Raw genomic sequence first — 13,068 nt, 5'->3', positions numbered from 1 at the left:
AAAATATGACTGCAAGCACACACCTGGGAGGGAAGAATTGTACTCCTGCTTTAAACAATCCTCTAGGAATAACTAGCAAAGGGTGAAGAGTTGATGTCTACACCTTTAATCTAGAATTTGGCTCCCTCTCAAATAAGCTTTTTATAGGGCTGAAAAGCAGTTATCACACACTGGAACCTTGATAACAAAGTCTCAAAACATCTAAAAGTCAAACAAATGTATTGAGGTCAGAGCCAATTTCTGATGTAAGATTGTTGTTCTTGCTTCCAGAGATCCTGGCTTATTAAACATGCTTAATAAGAGTAAAGATCCCCAAGTTGTGTGCTATGTTAGAGAGGGGGCATAAGTGTACCTTCAAAAAGTAAGCCTCTTGGGTTCTACTACAGTCTACTGGGGTGACTAATTACCTGTGGTCTTCCAAATCTTGCTGGACTACAACTCCCACAATTCCTGGCTATTGACAATGTTGACTGGAGCAGATGCAAATTGTGAGTCCATCAACATTTGGAGGACTACCCTTTAGCCACCCCTGGTTTACTTAGAAGCATAGACGCAGACATAATTCGAAGGGAACAAATTCAGCCCAGGCAACAGCTGACAAGCATGTGGGGGAGTCCCAGATGCATAACTGTTCTGAAATCAGGGTCCCATTTTTCAGTCCTGACTTCAGTAAATAGGAGATTGGCAATATACTGGGCTGCCAATCCAGTTGCAAGGAAGCTGCTTGACCACTGTTACAGGAGTCGGAAAAGAAAGTGGACTGGGAGATGGGATACTGGTGTGGAGACAGGGGATAAGCAGGTGTTTCCATCCTCTGTCATGATACCAGAATCAGTGTGTCTATGATTTTAAGAAAGACGGGAGATTCAGGACAGACCAAACTTGGTTCTTCACACGGCACAACCACTAGGGCAGCTGCCTCTGAATATCAGTGATTGGGCTTTATAAAAAGAGGAGTGGGGGCCTGTTCCGCTCATATCTTGTCATGGGATTCCCATAGGTACCCGACTGCACCACCAAAATGCACACGCACCAAAATATTGGACCGCAGTGTGAGAATAACGGCAGCCGACTGCAATTGCATACAGTACAAAGTTGGCGTGATCCCTAGTTTGCAATTTGGGGGTGTTCATAATCACGGTAATCACGCAAAACAAAAAAAAGCGCCGTAGTTTTTAAAATCACATTTATCACAGGCAGTAGAGACCCTTTATGCCTTTATGATGTTGCATCACCGCCGCCACCAAACCATTAAGTCTCCATTAAGCAGCTGCCACCTCTAAGGAAAAGGTGCGCGGGCGGGGAGCGGGGAACCACTTTTTAAAGCGTCACTAGCTCCTCCTCCAACGTGCCCGCCATAGAGACGGCCCAACCTCCCGCCGCTATCCCCTCTGGGAGCGCCGCTTAGCAACTGGTGATTCCTGACCCGGAAGCGCTCCTCGTATTTCCATTCTCCGTCTCTATGGCTGTTCCGGGTTCCTTGGTTTCCTCCCATAAGCCCCGGCGCCTTCCTTTCTGGTCTGGTCCTGAGCAGGGTAAGTAGCTCCGCTGGGAGCGGCTCTCGTTATCCGAAGCCATCCGCTTCTGTGGGCCTCGCAATGGCGAGAGCCCGGGTTGGGTGGCTGGCTGGGGCGAGGAGGATTATCGGGGGACGGGTATTTCTGGGCCTGGCCTTGCCGTCTCGCCTGGCGGGATTGAGATTCCTTCCCTCCCCCCGCCGATGCCGCCGTGGCTCCAGCCTGGCCTAGGCCTGATATTACCTGAAAAGGCAGTGAGGACTAAAGCCATAGGACTTGGAGGGAAGGAAAGCGGTCCAGAAGGACTGTTCTTTGAGCACACGTGTCGTAAAGGACATGGGGACGTGTGTTTGCAGCCTCAAAAGCCAACTGAAACAAAATCCGGCAATTCCATTCATATTAGTGAAAATTGGCGGCAGGAGTTTTCGTCTTTAGTGTTAATTAACATTTTGTGTGAGGAAGCAATAGTTTGGTACCGTTTGCACGTTGTGCGTATGGCGCTGAATCATGTTTCAGTACTATATTCTTACAAAGGTGGGGTCTTCAACAGAATATTAGTTTGTATCTTCTGGCAGAGTTTGAGCCGGGCCTCCCTTCACGAAACAAGGTGTAAGGAGCTCAAACTGGGCTTTCTACTCCAAGACTACTGTGTGACAGAAGATAACTTAAAGTTGCTGCTGTGCTATAAACTGTGTGTGTGTGTGTGTGTGTGTGTGTGTGTGTGTGTGTGGAAACACCATTTTTATGCCCCCCCCCCCGAAAAGTGCTACAGCTGCAACAGTTATTCCACTCTGGTTCTGTTTGTGGTCTTCACATAAACCACCTGCTTGGCCACTATGAGAGCAGCATGTTGATCTATATGGGCCTTTGGCCTGATCCACCAGAGCTCATCTTGGCATTCTAGCTGACGCTCAGCGTTCTTGGATTACTGGTTGTGCTTTTCCCTCACTGGCTATATGTTTTTTGGGGGGTAGGAGGGTCCCCCCCCCCTTGTCCCTAAGTCACACCATTGCAACTCTAATCTTGTTGGCGCTTTCTTGCTATTAGTGGAACTAGAGCGTATAGAGGAGAGCAAAGGCAGGGAGTAGATGGCACAAAGGAAGAATCTTTCCATTCACAATGTTGGAGTTGCAAGCGTACTTTCAGATTGTGGCACAAGTTTGAAAGTACTGTATATCTGCCTTTTCTTTTTCTGTCTTTTTAAAAAAATGTCCACATTAGATGCTTAGATCCTGATTGCAGATTTTCCACAGGCATCTGGTCAGAACAGGATATTGTACTAGATGGGCTATTGGCATGATCTGACAGAGCTGTTCTCCTGTTAAAAAAAACATTTTTTGAGATTCAGCAGAGTCAGCTGCTTGTTATGTAGTAATTTTATAGCAACTGTGGACTCTCAACATGACAGGAGGCTGGTAGAAAGTAAGACACTGGCATTAATAAACTGGAAGCTTTAGGGGAATTTGTGCAGTGGTGGTGAAGAGTGTGAGCCAGGCTGAATTTTATGAACTCAAGTTGGTGGCCTAAAGTAAGCCACTATTTCTGAATCCTCCCACAGTTGAAGTATGATAATATTCACCTGGCTCACAAAGTTTATGTTAGCATTAATGGGGTAGTCGATATGTGAAGTGCTTTGACATGCTACAAGCATTGCATATAAATATTAGGTATTAGCAGAGCTAGTTTCACTTCTGTGGAGGTATTTGTTACCTGTGCAGGTACTGTGTTCTTGTACATGAATGGTCAGAGACAAGAGTCATGGATGAGAGTGACTCCTTTATATGATTAGGATCACAGGGCGGTTAACAATATAGAAACACAAAAATACGTAACAGTAACAATCGAAAACAATAATCCCCCAACAGTTTTAAAGGCCATGGATTGTTCAGTTACACAGAGGCCTGGAAGAATAATAATGTATTTGCCTGGCGTCTAAATATTAATAGCATGTCAGAGAACACAAGGAGAGACTGGGACCAGGCTTTTCAGTCTTTTTTGAATTTTAGTCAACAACTAAAATTGTGGCTTTACATTCTGGATGGCCTAAAAATCTAGGCCATCTATTCCAGAAGGATGAAATGCTGAACTCAGAGCCTCTGCATTTGGCACATGTCTGTTTCTGTCATTTTTGCTCTTATCATTGCTTTGTGGAGCTACTATTTAAGAAACAATGCTGATGATAGTATGTCATATTGTGCTGTGTAAAACAAGGTTTTTTGTGTTTTGACATGTGCAGATGGCTCCTGCAAAGAAAGGTGGTGAAAAGAAGAAAGGACGATCAGCCATCAATGAGGTGGTTACTCGGGAATATACTATAAACATTCACAAACGGATCCATGGCGTGTAAGTGGCAGTTCTTATTTTTTGTTCTTTCATTTTTTGAAAATGTGTTACACTGTCATTCAGTGCAGAAATTGGTCCAAGCGACTGTATCATCAAACATTACTTTGGAGTTAAAAGCTTTATCTTGTTAGAAGTACCATACTGATTGTTGCCTTGTAAAGAATCAGTTGTACTACAGAATATAGTTTACAGGAATTGTATTCACAGGTTTTAAAGAAAGCATTTGATTGTGAAAATAAATATGAATACTTATTTGCTGAAAAACAGCAAAACCTACACACACACACACACACACACACACACACACACACTGGTACCTCAGGTTACAAGCGCCTCAGGTTACAAACTCTGCTAACCTTGAAAAGTTACCTCGAGTTGAGAACTTTGCCCCAGGATGAGAACGGAAATCGTGTGCTAACTGCGCAGCAGCAGCAAGAGGCCCCATTAGCGAAAGCATGCCTCTAGTTAAGAACAGTTTCAGGTGAAGAACGGACCTCCGGAATGAATTAAGTTTGTAACTGGAGGTACCACTGTGTGTGTGTGTGTGTGCGCGTGCGTGCGTGTGTGGTTTGGGCTCCCTTCAGTGTTCCAAGATGTGTGATTGGGGATGGGCAGACAAGTAAAAAGCCTGATAGAAAACAGCTTGAACCAATAAGTAAATGCTTATAATGAATGTGATAAGGTGACGCCGGAGTCGCTCCAGCACATTATGTTCACTTGCCCCTTGTTCAATGTGCCACGGGCAAATTTGTTGGGATCAATCATACAGAAACTAGAGGGTACCCCACCAAAATTCCACCTTGCCCAAATCTTGCAGGACAAGGATACCCACACGACCCTAAAGGTGGCTAGGTTCCTAGTTGCTGTCCTTTCCCAAAAGCGACGCCAAGGAGCACTACAAGCAAATTAAGGCGTAGTATGCCTTTCCATTTTATAGTATTTTATTGTTATAGTGGTGTTTTAGCGATTGTTTTTTTTATTTCCCTACGGCACAAGCTGTTATTTAGGTGTTGTTTTTACCTGTATGGGCCTATGGCCGTAATAAAAATTTCTCATTGAGAATGAGGCGTTGCAAATGCTTGGCTAAATAACATAAATATGTTGACACTGCTATTGTAATTAAACTCACTGGTATCCTGGCTTTGGGTTTAGGATGCAAGGTCACTGTTAAATTCAAGAGACATTGGGTAACTTGTGTAATGTTGGCACTACGATTGAGGGGGGAAATAGTCTCTTGGGTGTACTGTTGATGTACAATGGAACAGGTTTAGCGTTCTTCCTGTTTATAATGGGAGGTATTTGGAGTTCATGCTCTAGTCACAAATCTGAACAGGAAAAAACAGTAGCTTAATTTCTGTACATCCATGAGTTGTGGTGAAGCTGATTGAATCTTTCTGTGCTTTCATCTCATCTCTGGCCAAGCTGGCTTTGTGTTTGAAGTATAGTTAATGGAGTGTGGAAAAGCAAAATTTTTGCATTCTAAAATTTATGATTCATCAGAAACTCAAATTTTGCCTTTGTAAGCCCAATTATCATAGCTGAACCTCCTCAAATTACTTCTAGGCCTTTTCAGAAAAAGTAATAAATAGCATAAAAAAGAAAAAAGCCTAGCTTTCTCCACCAGCCCATCTTGGTAACTAGTGGCTTTATGCAGGTTTTATACACTGTAGGTGCGGATGAGGAACTTTCTTCACAAGGGACCCCGTTCCCTTCTAGGAGCTGCATGCTGATAGTGATGAGACCAAAGTCAGAAGTGGGCAGAGCAAGAGATGCAACTTGCCTTTGAAGGGCAGGGAACATTCCAGCCACGCAAAACCCAGGCTGTTGCATCTCTTGCTCTGCCCACTTCTGACTTTGGTCTCACCACTATCAGCATGCAGCTAACCCTACTCCTCTCACAGGGTTAGGACTCATTCTAGTCAGGCGAAAGCACTTGAGGAGCAAGAAAGATAGGGGAGTATGGCTTGAGGAGAGTCCTGAGTCCATAGAGAGGCTTGGATGGTCACATTTGGCCCCTGTTCCTGAGGCTTCTCATCCCTAGGATATGCTATTCAGATGCTGAAGTCTAGGCACAAACAGGGCTTCCTGAGGTTTAGGAGCAGTGTTTGTTTGTTTGTTTTTTCATTTCGCCTACTGGATATTTTCTGTATTCTCAGGGGCTTCAAGAAGCGGGCTCCTCGTGCTCTCAAGGAGATCCGTAAATTTGCAATGAAGGAGATGGGGACTCCTGATGTACGCATTGACACCCGCTTGAACAAGGCTGTCTGGGCAAAAGGAGTAAGGTATCGTGACAAACTTTTTTTTTGTGCAGAGGGACACTCTAGTGTTACTGCACTAGTACACATGTGCTTAGGATATGGTGTTAAGACAGTACACTGTATATTGGTGCAGTATTTAAAAAACGTACCATTTGCCAGTCATCTTAGTGGTGGTTCAGATACATCTAGGCACTGCTGCTATTTCTATTTTTATTTAATATCCACTTTGGCATTGCGACGTGTGACAGAAGTTACTGGGGGGATTGGTAGCTGCACTTCTATGCTGAGTACAGAAGAGAGAATTATTACCCTTCTCTGTCATGCCAGCCCTCACTCAACTGCATGGGGTTTCTATCCATCTATTGGTACCAGGCCAAAGCTTAAATAAAAGGCTGGTATCATAGTACTATAATTAATTGGAATAATGTTGCTTTGTTACCTAGGATTATGATTCTCAAATCCCTTGAAGAAGCAGCTAGTATTTGAACTGTGGTTCTAAGTATGTTCTTTGGGCTGAGCATTCTGTATTTTCCTACCGAATTGCTTCACACTAGAGCAATCTTCATTCTTAAATGGATTATGGAACTAATGCTGCTTTTAGAATACACTGCTTCTGGGCTAACAGGATATGTGACAAGAGTAGGTCTGATGCAGGGGTAGCCACAGTGGTGCCTTCCAGATGCTGCTGCACTCCAGCTTGCATCTTCAGCCATCATGGCCAATAGTCAAGTTCTTTTTTTAGAACTAGCAGATTCATGCTGCTTATAAATCATCGTGTTAACTTATAAAAATAAAAAATGGCTAAAATGGCTTTTCTTGCCCCTTGGACATGAAGAACAGCCTTGAAGGGGAAATTATTAAATGTTAGGATTGCAGAACTGGAAATAGGTGGAGTGGAACTTCAGTAAATGTTGGTGTTGAAATACGCAAAAAACCACACCCATGCTTTTATTGTATTGCAATCATACTTTCACCCTTTTTATAGGAATGTTCCTTACCGTATCCGTGTGCGTTTATCCAGAAAACGCAATGAAGATGAGGATTCGCCTAATAAACTGTATACACTGGTCACATATGTGCCAGTTACCACTTTCAAAAGTAAGTCTCCCCCCCCCCCCATCTGATTATAGAATAACAAGGTGGGTTGCTGCCCTGGAGTGTATTTCTCACAATGTCAGCAATATTTTGTAAAGTCTGTGGCTGGTCGCCATTTGTTGTCCCTACCCTGATGAATTGTATCTATCTGCAGAACAGGGAGGGGAGGCAATTTGTAGCATTTCCTTTCTCAATCTCCAGAGAGTTAGGGACCTCTAGACTTTTGGGAACCTGCAGGAAAGGAAATTGTCTTCCTTCCCCATTCCACACTATAATCTAAAATTAATGCATGCTGAATATGGATTGTGTATTCAACTTTAACTAACACAACTTCCTCCTTCTTTACAGGCCTACAGACTGTTAATGTGGATGAAAACTAATCTTTCATTACAATAAAAATGTTATGACATTTACTTTACTCAAGTCTTTCTTAAAGTCTAGTTATGAGGCGATTCAGGTTGCTTTGGCTCCCAAACTGGCTGGCTAAATATTTCTTCACAAAGCTCCCTAGGATGTGAAATTAAATCTTTGGTCTTCTGTTGACTGCAACTCCTGTCAGCCTCAGCCAGCAGTGATATTCCTTTGATGGTCCAGGAGCAACAGATCACTTTTAAGACAGCAATATGGAAGAGTGAGTGACTGCAGATTCATTTTGAAGGTGAAGGTGCTATTTGAAAAGCAAAAGTTACAAAGGCATTTTTATTGAAATGTGCACACACAGACATGAAAAGCACAGTCCATGTACACTGAACATTCAGCAAGACATACAAATCTTGATGTCTTGATTTGTATATATTAATATATTAATGGTTTCAATTACCAGCATTGAAACAAGTATTCGGTATTAGTGCAAAAAAGGCAACTATACATAAAACCTGTAGTCGGTAGCCAGACGGCACTTTCAAACCAGGAGTTCAGCTTTTTGTCTTTGAAATATTAACACATCTGCAGCAGTATTCAAAGGGAAGATGGCCTTTTCTTCCTAAATTACATTCAAGAAAACAAATGTCAAAACCACATTAAATGTGTTTTGGTTTTAAAGCTCTTCAAGTCTTCAAAATAGTCTAAAAAACTTAATGTTGCAAGATGCGTTTTGGTGTAACATGAACTGCCTGGGAGATTTGCTATGGTACACTTAAAGGTTCGGTCTCACCTCGTGATGATTGGTTGGTGCCATTTGTTTTGAAGGTATATTGAGCTACCCTTGCATTCTCCAGTTTTAATTTCAGGTCTAAGGATTTTTCAAAGAAGTTGACGAGTGACTGTTCAGTTAATAGTGAAGCCAAGATGTGTTCAAATGAAACAATCCAATCCCCATCAGTTATTGGTAAAGATTCTGCATTCTTTGGGGTCTTCACAGTGTCAGTAAAAACCACATCTTGATCAGAGGTAGATGCCTCAGTCTGGAAGTCCTCAGTAAAGTCATCTGAGCCTGAACTGCTGCTTCTCTGACCCACTTCTCCAATCTGGAGTAACAAAGTAGTCACTGTGGCAATGGCTTGATACAACTCGTTCTCCTCTGGGTCTTCATGAAACATGCTGTACAAGGTCTTGCAGAATTGGATGAACTCTCGCTGAAAAACATGACATGCATTTTGTTGTTGTTGTTGCCTGCAGCCTTAAAAATGGAAAGACTAATAGATAATTCCTTTCCCTTGCAGGCAGGCAGGTATGAGTTAACATGCACATTTATAATCCTCAAAGCAATTACACAAACTTTTGCTTATATGGTTCACAAACAGGCAGTTTAACTGTTAATCAGTCGCCTAGCAGTTTGTTGGGAACCAAGGTGGACCAAGTACTAGAATGTCACTTCCTCAGAAATCCCTGTTTAATGTTTCTGGGAGTAACTGTTGAAACAGGCACACAGTGGTAACTCCCAGAGTAAACTCAATTGCTGATGCTATGCAGAGTGTTCGAAGATACATGGCAAACACAATGACTGGCACTTTTCAGGAATTCTCACAAGTCTACCTAAGACAGGTGGCAACCATTTTGTGTGGGGTTCCGTTCCTGGCGTGCCCTGCTCCCATTCTGCCCTATTCTAGGTCCAAAAGGACCTGCGTATCAATTGGACATACCTAAAATAGTAAGGCAACAGAAGTTATTTAATTTATCCACCGCCCCAAAAAGATACTTCATTAGCCCACGTCATATGTTAAAGTGAAGGAGGGCTATACATCTGGGGGGGCCCTGACATTGAGTACCTCCCCAAATTGAACATGGGACAGTGGAAGAAGGGAAGCCTAGATGCGTAAGGTTTCTGTGTAATCAAATTGGACTGCACTAGGACCAGAGTGTGCAAGCCTCCAAGGAAAGGCTTCTCTTCAGGCATCCATTCTCTCTTTATGTTGGGTCAGGTAGTGGCCTGCATTACTGCAAGTGGTTCCAGTTTTGATATGGTGACATCTACTGTATTTCTCGCTCTATAGAACAAGAAAAAAAATTCTCCCTCTCTCTGCCCAGAGCCCCTACAGCGAAGCTGCAGGAGGCACTGTGCAGAGAGGGGGAGGATTCCCCCCCTTGTTTTCCCCCTCTAAAACAAGATGCCGTTCAAGGTGCCTTCAGCTGCCTTCAGGCGGCTACCTTGGAAGCCTGGAGAGCGAGAGGGGTCGGTGCGCACCAACCCCTCTCACTCTCCAGGCTTCAGGTTCCTTTCGACCTGCTCTTTGGGTCAGGTCGGGGAGCAGCAGAAAGGCACGCAGCCTTCCCATTGCTCCGTGAGCCTCTCGGGGCTGCCGGGGAAGCCCAGGGCTATGGCTTCTTTTGCCCTGCGACCCTCTCCCGGCTGGTGAGGTGGTGCGCGGCTATGGCAATGCCCCCACCTCCTGCAAAAGCCCACAGAAGCCGCGCACCCTTTAAGGAGTGCACGGCTGCTGTGGGCTTTTCTATGAGGAGGGAGAAGGGACTGACTGGCCGCGTCAGTCCCTTGTCCCTCCTGGGGAAAAGCCTGCAAGCTTGTGTGCGGCTTTTGAGGGCTTTTCCTGCCTGCCTCCCCCCAGCATTTGTTCCATAGGACGCACACACATTTCCCCTTCATTTTTGGAGGGGAAAAAGTGCGTCCTATAGCGCGAAAAATACGGTAGTTTTAACTGTCTCCACACACCCCACCACTGCCAGATGTTTGTCAACAGGTTTCCCATCCCTGAACATACATTTTGTCCAAATAAGCCAACTTCCCTTGAGCGTTGAGCATTTTCATGAGTATAATGATAGGCGACCAAATGCAGAAGTAGCTTAGGCAGACCAATAGATGCTTACATTGTCAAAACTCTGAGAATGCATCTTAACATCTCATCATGTGTTACCTGGCACATTTTTGGTAGCTCTTTTTCAGCCTTGGCATCTTTTTCTTTGGCTAAGTCCTTCAGCATCTGCTTCAATTGTTTCTGATAATCTATGGTGTCACCTGGAGAGCAGGATATAAATGACATTACAATTCATTTCAACAAAGGAGGAAGGAAAATGTAAATAAAATGAATTTAGGGAGCTCTGGTGAATCGGACCAAAGTCTAGTCTAACATCCTGTTTCCTACAGTGGCCAGCCAGATGCCTCTTGTGAAGCTCAAATACAGGACGTGAGGGAAATAGGTTCTCCAGGAACAAGCTCAGTGGCTTACTGCCTCTGAACCTGCAGATATCATGTGTAGGATATAGCCATCCGTCACTGACAGTTTGCTTTTGTTTTAAGCCCTTTTATAAACCATCCAAGGTGGTGGTCATTAACACAGGCAATGAATTTCATATGCTAAGTTGGGGCAGGGTAGGGGGAAGCAGATACCCATTTGCAAACCAGATCACTTACCCTTTGATTTTCCAATTACTAGCGGCCTTGAAGTTGACAACAAAGGATTCTTCAGTGGTGATTGGCTGTCCCTGTCTTTTTCTGTGAGGGCTACAAAAAAGACCATTGTTTATTTTGGGCGTAACAGTTCCTTGTGGGTTCCTACATTTTCCCTTGTTTTCACTTGTGGCCCCTAGGGCTGAGGGAGAGGCTCAAAAGCCTCACTTCATACATTTTGGACCCACCATGAACAGCCTGTTACAGGAGGAATGTTACTGGTTCATATAAAGGGAGGGCAAGTGGTGCTGCAGGAAGAAACTGCAGGATATCAAAGCTGAGTCACTACGTATACAACTGCACTTTAAACACACTGGCTTTCCATAATTTAACAAAAATAGGATGATGCAAGCAGTACGAAAAGCGAGGGGGGTCCTGTAAGATTCTTACCAGGAGGAATGTGCAGCTTGTACAACAGTTTTATCTTTTCATTCATTTCTCCATTGTACATAGTATCTGTGTGAGGAAGAAAGTGTATCAGAGGCTTGACCTTCACACTTGAAGTATGAAGGAATAAAACTATGTGAGAAACCATCATAGTATCTGCAGACAGTTTGGTTTAGAACCTAATCTACACGCTTGACCCTTGTGTAAATATCAAAAGTCATATAACTGAACTGTGGGCTGGAAGGCACTTGATTAAGAATGCCTCTTGTCCCCAGTTTGCATCTCAAAAGCCTCCCAAGACTTTCAGATAGAAATAAGGCCTCATGCTGAAAAACAAAACACTTGCAGATTTTAAAGACCAATCTAAGCCACCTGTAAGGGAAGCTACTTCCTATTCTTTGCCCAGGCTAAGATTTTAATGGTTCCACAAGCACTAAGGGATTCAAAAAGGGGACTGTTAAATTAATGTAAGTCTTGTGGAAAAGCATATTTGAAGCTTCCACTGTTTCTTTGTACACAACAGCACAAAATCTCGGGACCCATTGCAAGGGTGTCACAAAAAGTTTTGTGACCTGGAATAATCCTAAAAAGAGACAAATTACCAGGAACATGCACACCACATGTTATTCTGTCATCCTGACTGCTGTACTTCTGCACACCGTCTTCTGATAAGTTCCCAATGGCAGTTGCATCTTTAGAGATGTATTTACCTAAGCAGCCGACAAAAGCTTTGAATTCAATGAGATGGTCCATGTTTTCATCCAAAAGCCGGAATGTCCTTTCTGCTAGAACTTCAGTATGTTCACCACATGTCCAGGGTGAAACAAGTTTATACAGGTTAGTGAACTGCCGAAAGTCAATTCTGTATTGCTCTGCATAAGGTCTGCTTGGATTGTGGCGCTGAATTACAACTGCACTATTCCATTCCCAGTAGCAGCTTATTAGATGTTCTTTCTAAGGAAATTTTTTAAAAAATAATGAAACATTAGAGGGGGAAAGACACAGATGCAATTATAAAATCTAGACGTAAAACAATGAACCTGCAGGCACTCCTGAATATGGCTCTTGCCTTTGCACAGTAACTACATTCCGGTATGTTTTCTACACGCATCCCTCTCAATCCAGCCAAGTAGGAGGCATTTTCACCACCATAGGACACATTTCATCCACACAAAAGCAGCCAAGAAGGGGGCAGAGCAGGCTATGGCCTGCTGAAAGTCGCTAAGGCTAGGCAGAGGAGGGCTGCAAATGGCACTCTGGGCCTGTGTTCTCCATCCAACTTACCCTATACCTTTTTTTAAAAAAAGACATTGACAGGGAAAAGGAGCAGTTTCAAAGGCTCCTTTAGAACAGGAGAAGGGAATCTGACCCACCAGCTGTTGTTGAACTATCATCCCTGACAATTGACCATGGGAGTTTGGGGTCCAACAACATCTGAAGACATGCAGGTTCTACACACACACACACACACACACACACACACACACACACACTTTTTACATCCTTGAAAAAGCTACCAAGGATGAAAAGGAAATAGCAAAACTAATAGTATGCAAGACAGAATTGTCTGGTTGATTTCTAAGATATCTATCCATAAGCTTAGATATAGACCTATAGATAGACCTGA

The 13,068-nt window shown here is 43.5% G+C and overlaps 2 protein-coding genes across 7 annotated transcripts in view; one reads left to right on the top strand and one right to left on the bottom strand.

The window, feature by feature from the left end:
* The first annotated feature begins 1,403 nt into the window (after positions 1-1,403).
* Positions 1,404-7,624, top strand: RPL31 (ribosomal protein L31). The gene is made up of 5 exons (XM_083611171.1): positions 1,404-1,535; positions 3,754-3,860; positions 6,017-6,142; positions 7,104-7,216; positions 7,562-7,624. The coding sequence occupies exons 2-5, from the start codon at positions 3,754-3,756 to the stop codon at positions 7,591-7,593; spliced, it is 378 nt and encodes a 125-aa protein (XP_083467297.1). The 5' UTR covers positions 1,404-1,535; the 3' UTR covers positions 7,594-7,624.
* A 274-nt stretch (positions 7,625-7,898) lies between these two features.
* TBC1D8 (TBC1 domain family member 8) overlaps positions 7,899-13,068 on the bottom strand; it is a 48,548-nt gene continuing 43,378 nt past the window's right edge. For all 6 annotated transcript variants that reach the window (XM_083610499.1, XM_083610500.1, XM_083610503.1 and 3 more), the window contains 5 exons: positions 12,152-12,395; positions 11,445-11,510; positions 11,019-11,108; positions 10,522-10,622; positions 7,899-8,787 (listed from right to left, as the gene is read on the bottom strand). In XM_083610499.1, coding sequence (XP_083466625.1) covers positions 8,338-8,787; positions 10,522-10,622; positions 11,019-11,108; positions 11,445-11,510; positions 12,152-12,395 — 951 coding nt within the window. In that variant the 3' untranslated portion in view covers positions 7,899-8,337. The remainder of the gene's footprint in view (positions 8,788-10,521; positions 10,623-11,018; positions 11,109-11,444; positions 11,511-12,151; positions 12,396-13,068) is intronic.

Source organism: Podarcis filfolensis, assembly GCF_964270895.1.
Source record: "Podarcis filfolensis genome assembly, chromosome: 4".
NCBI classification, from domain to species: Eukaryota; Metazoa; Chordata; class Lepidosauria; order Squamata; family Lacertidae; genus Podarcis; species Podarcis filfolensis.
This window is presented reverse-complemented; position numbering and strand designations above follow the sequence as displayed.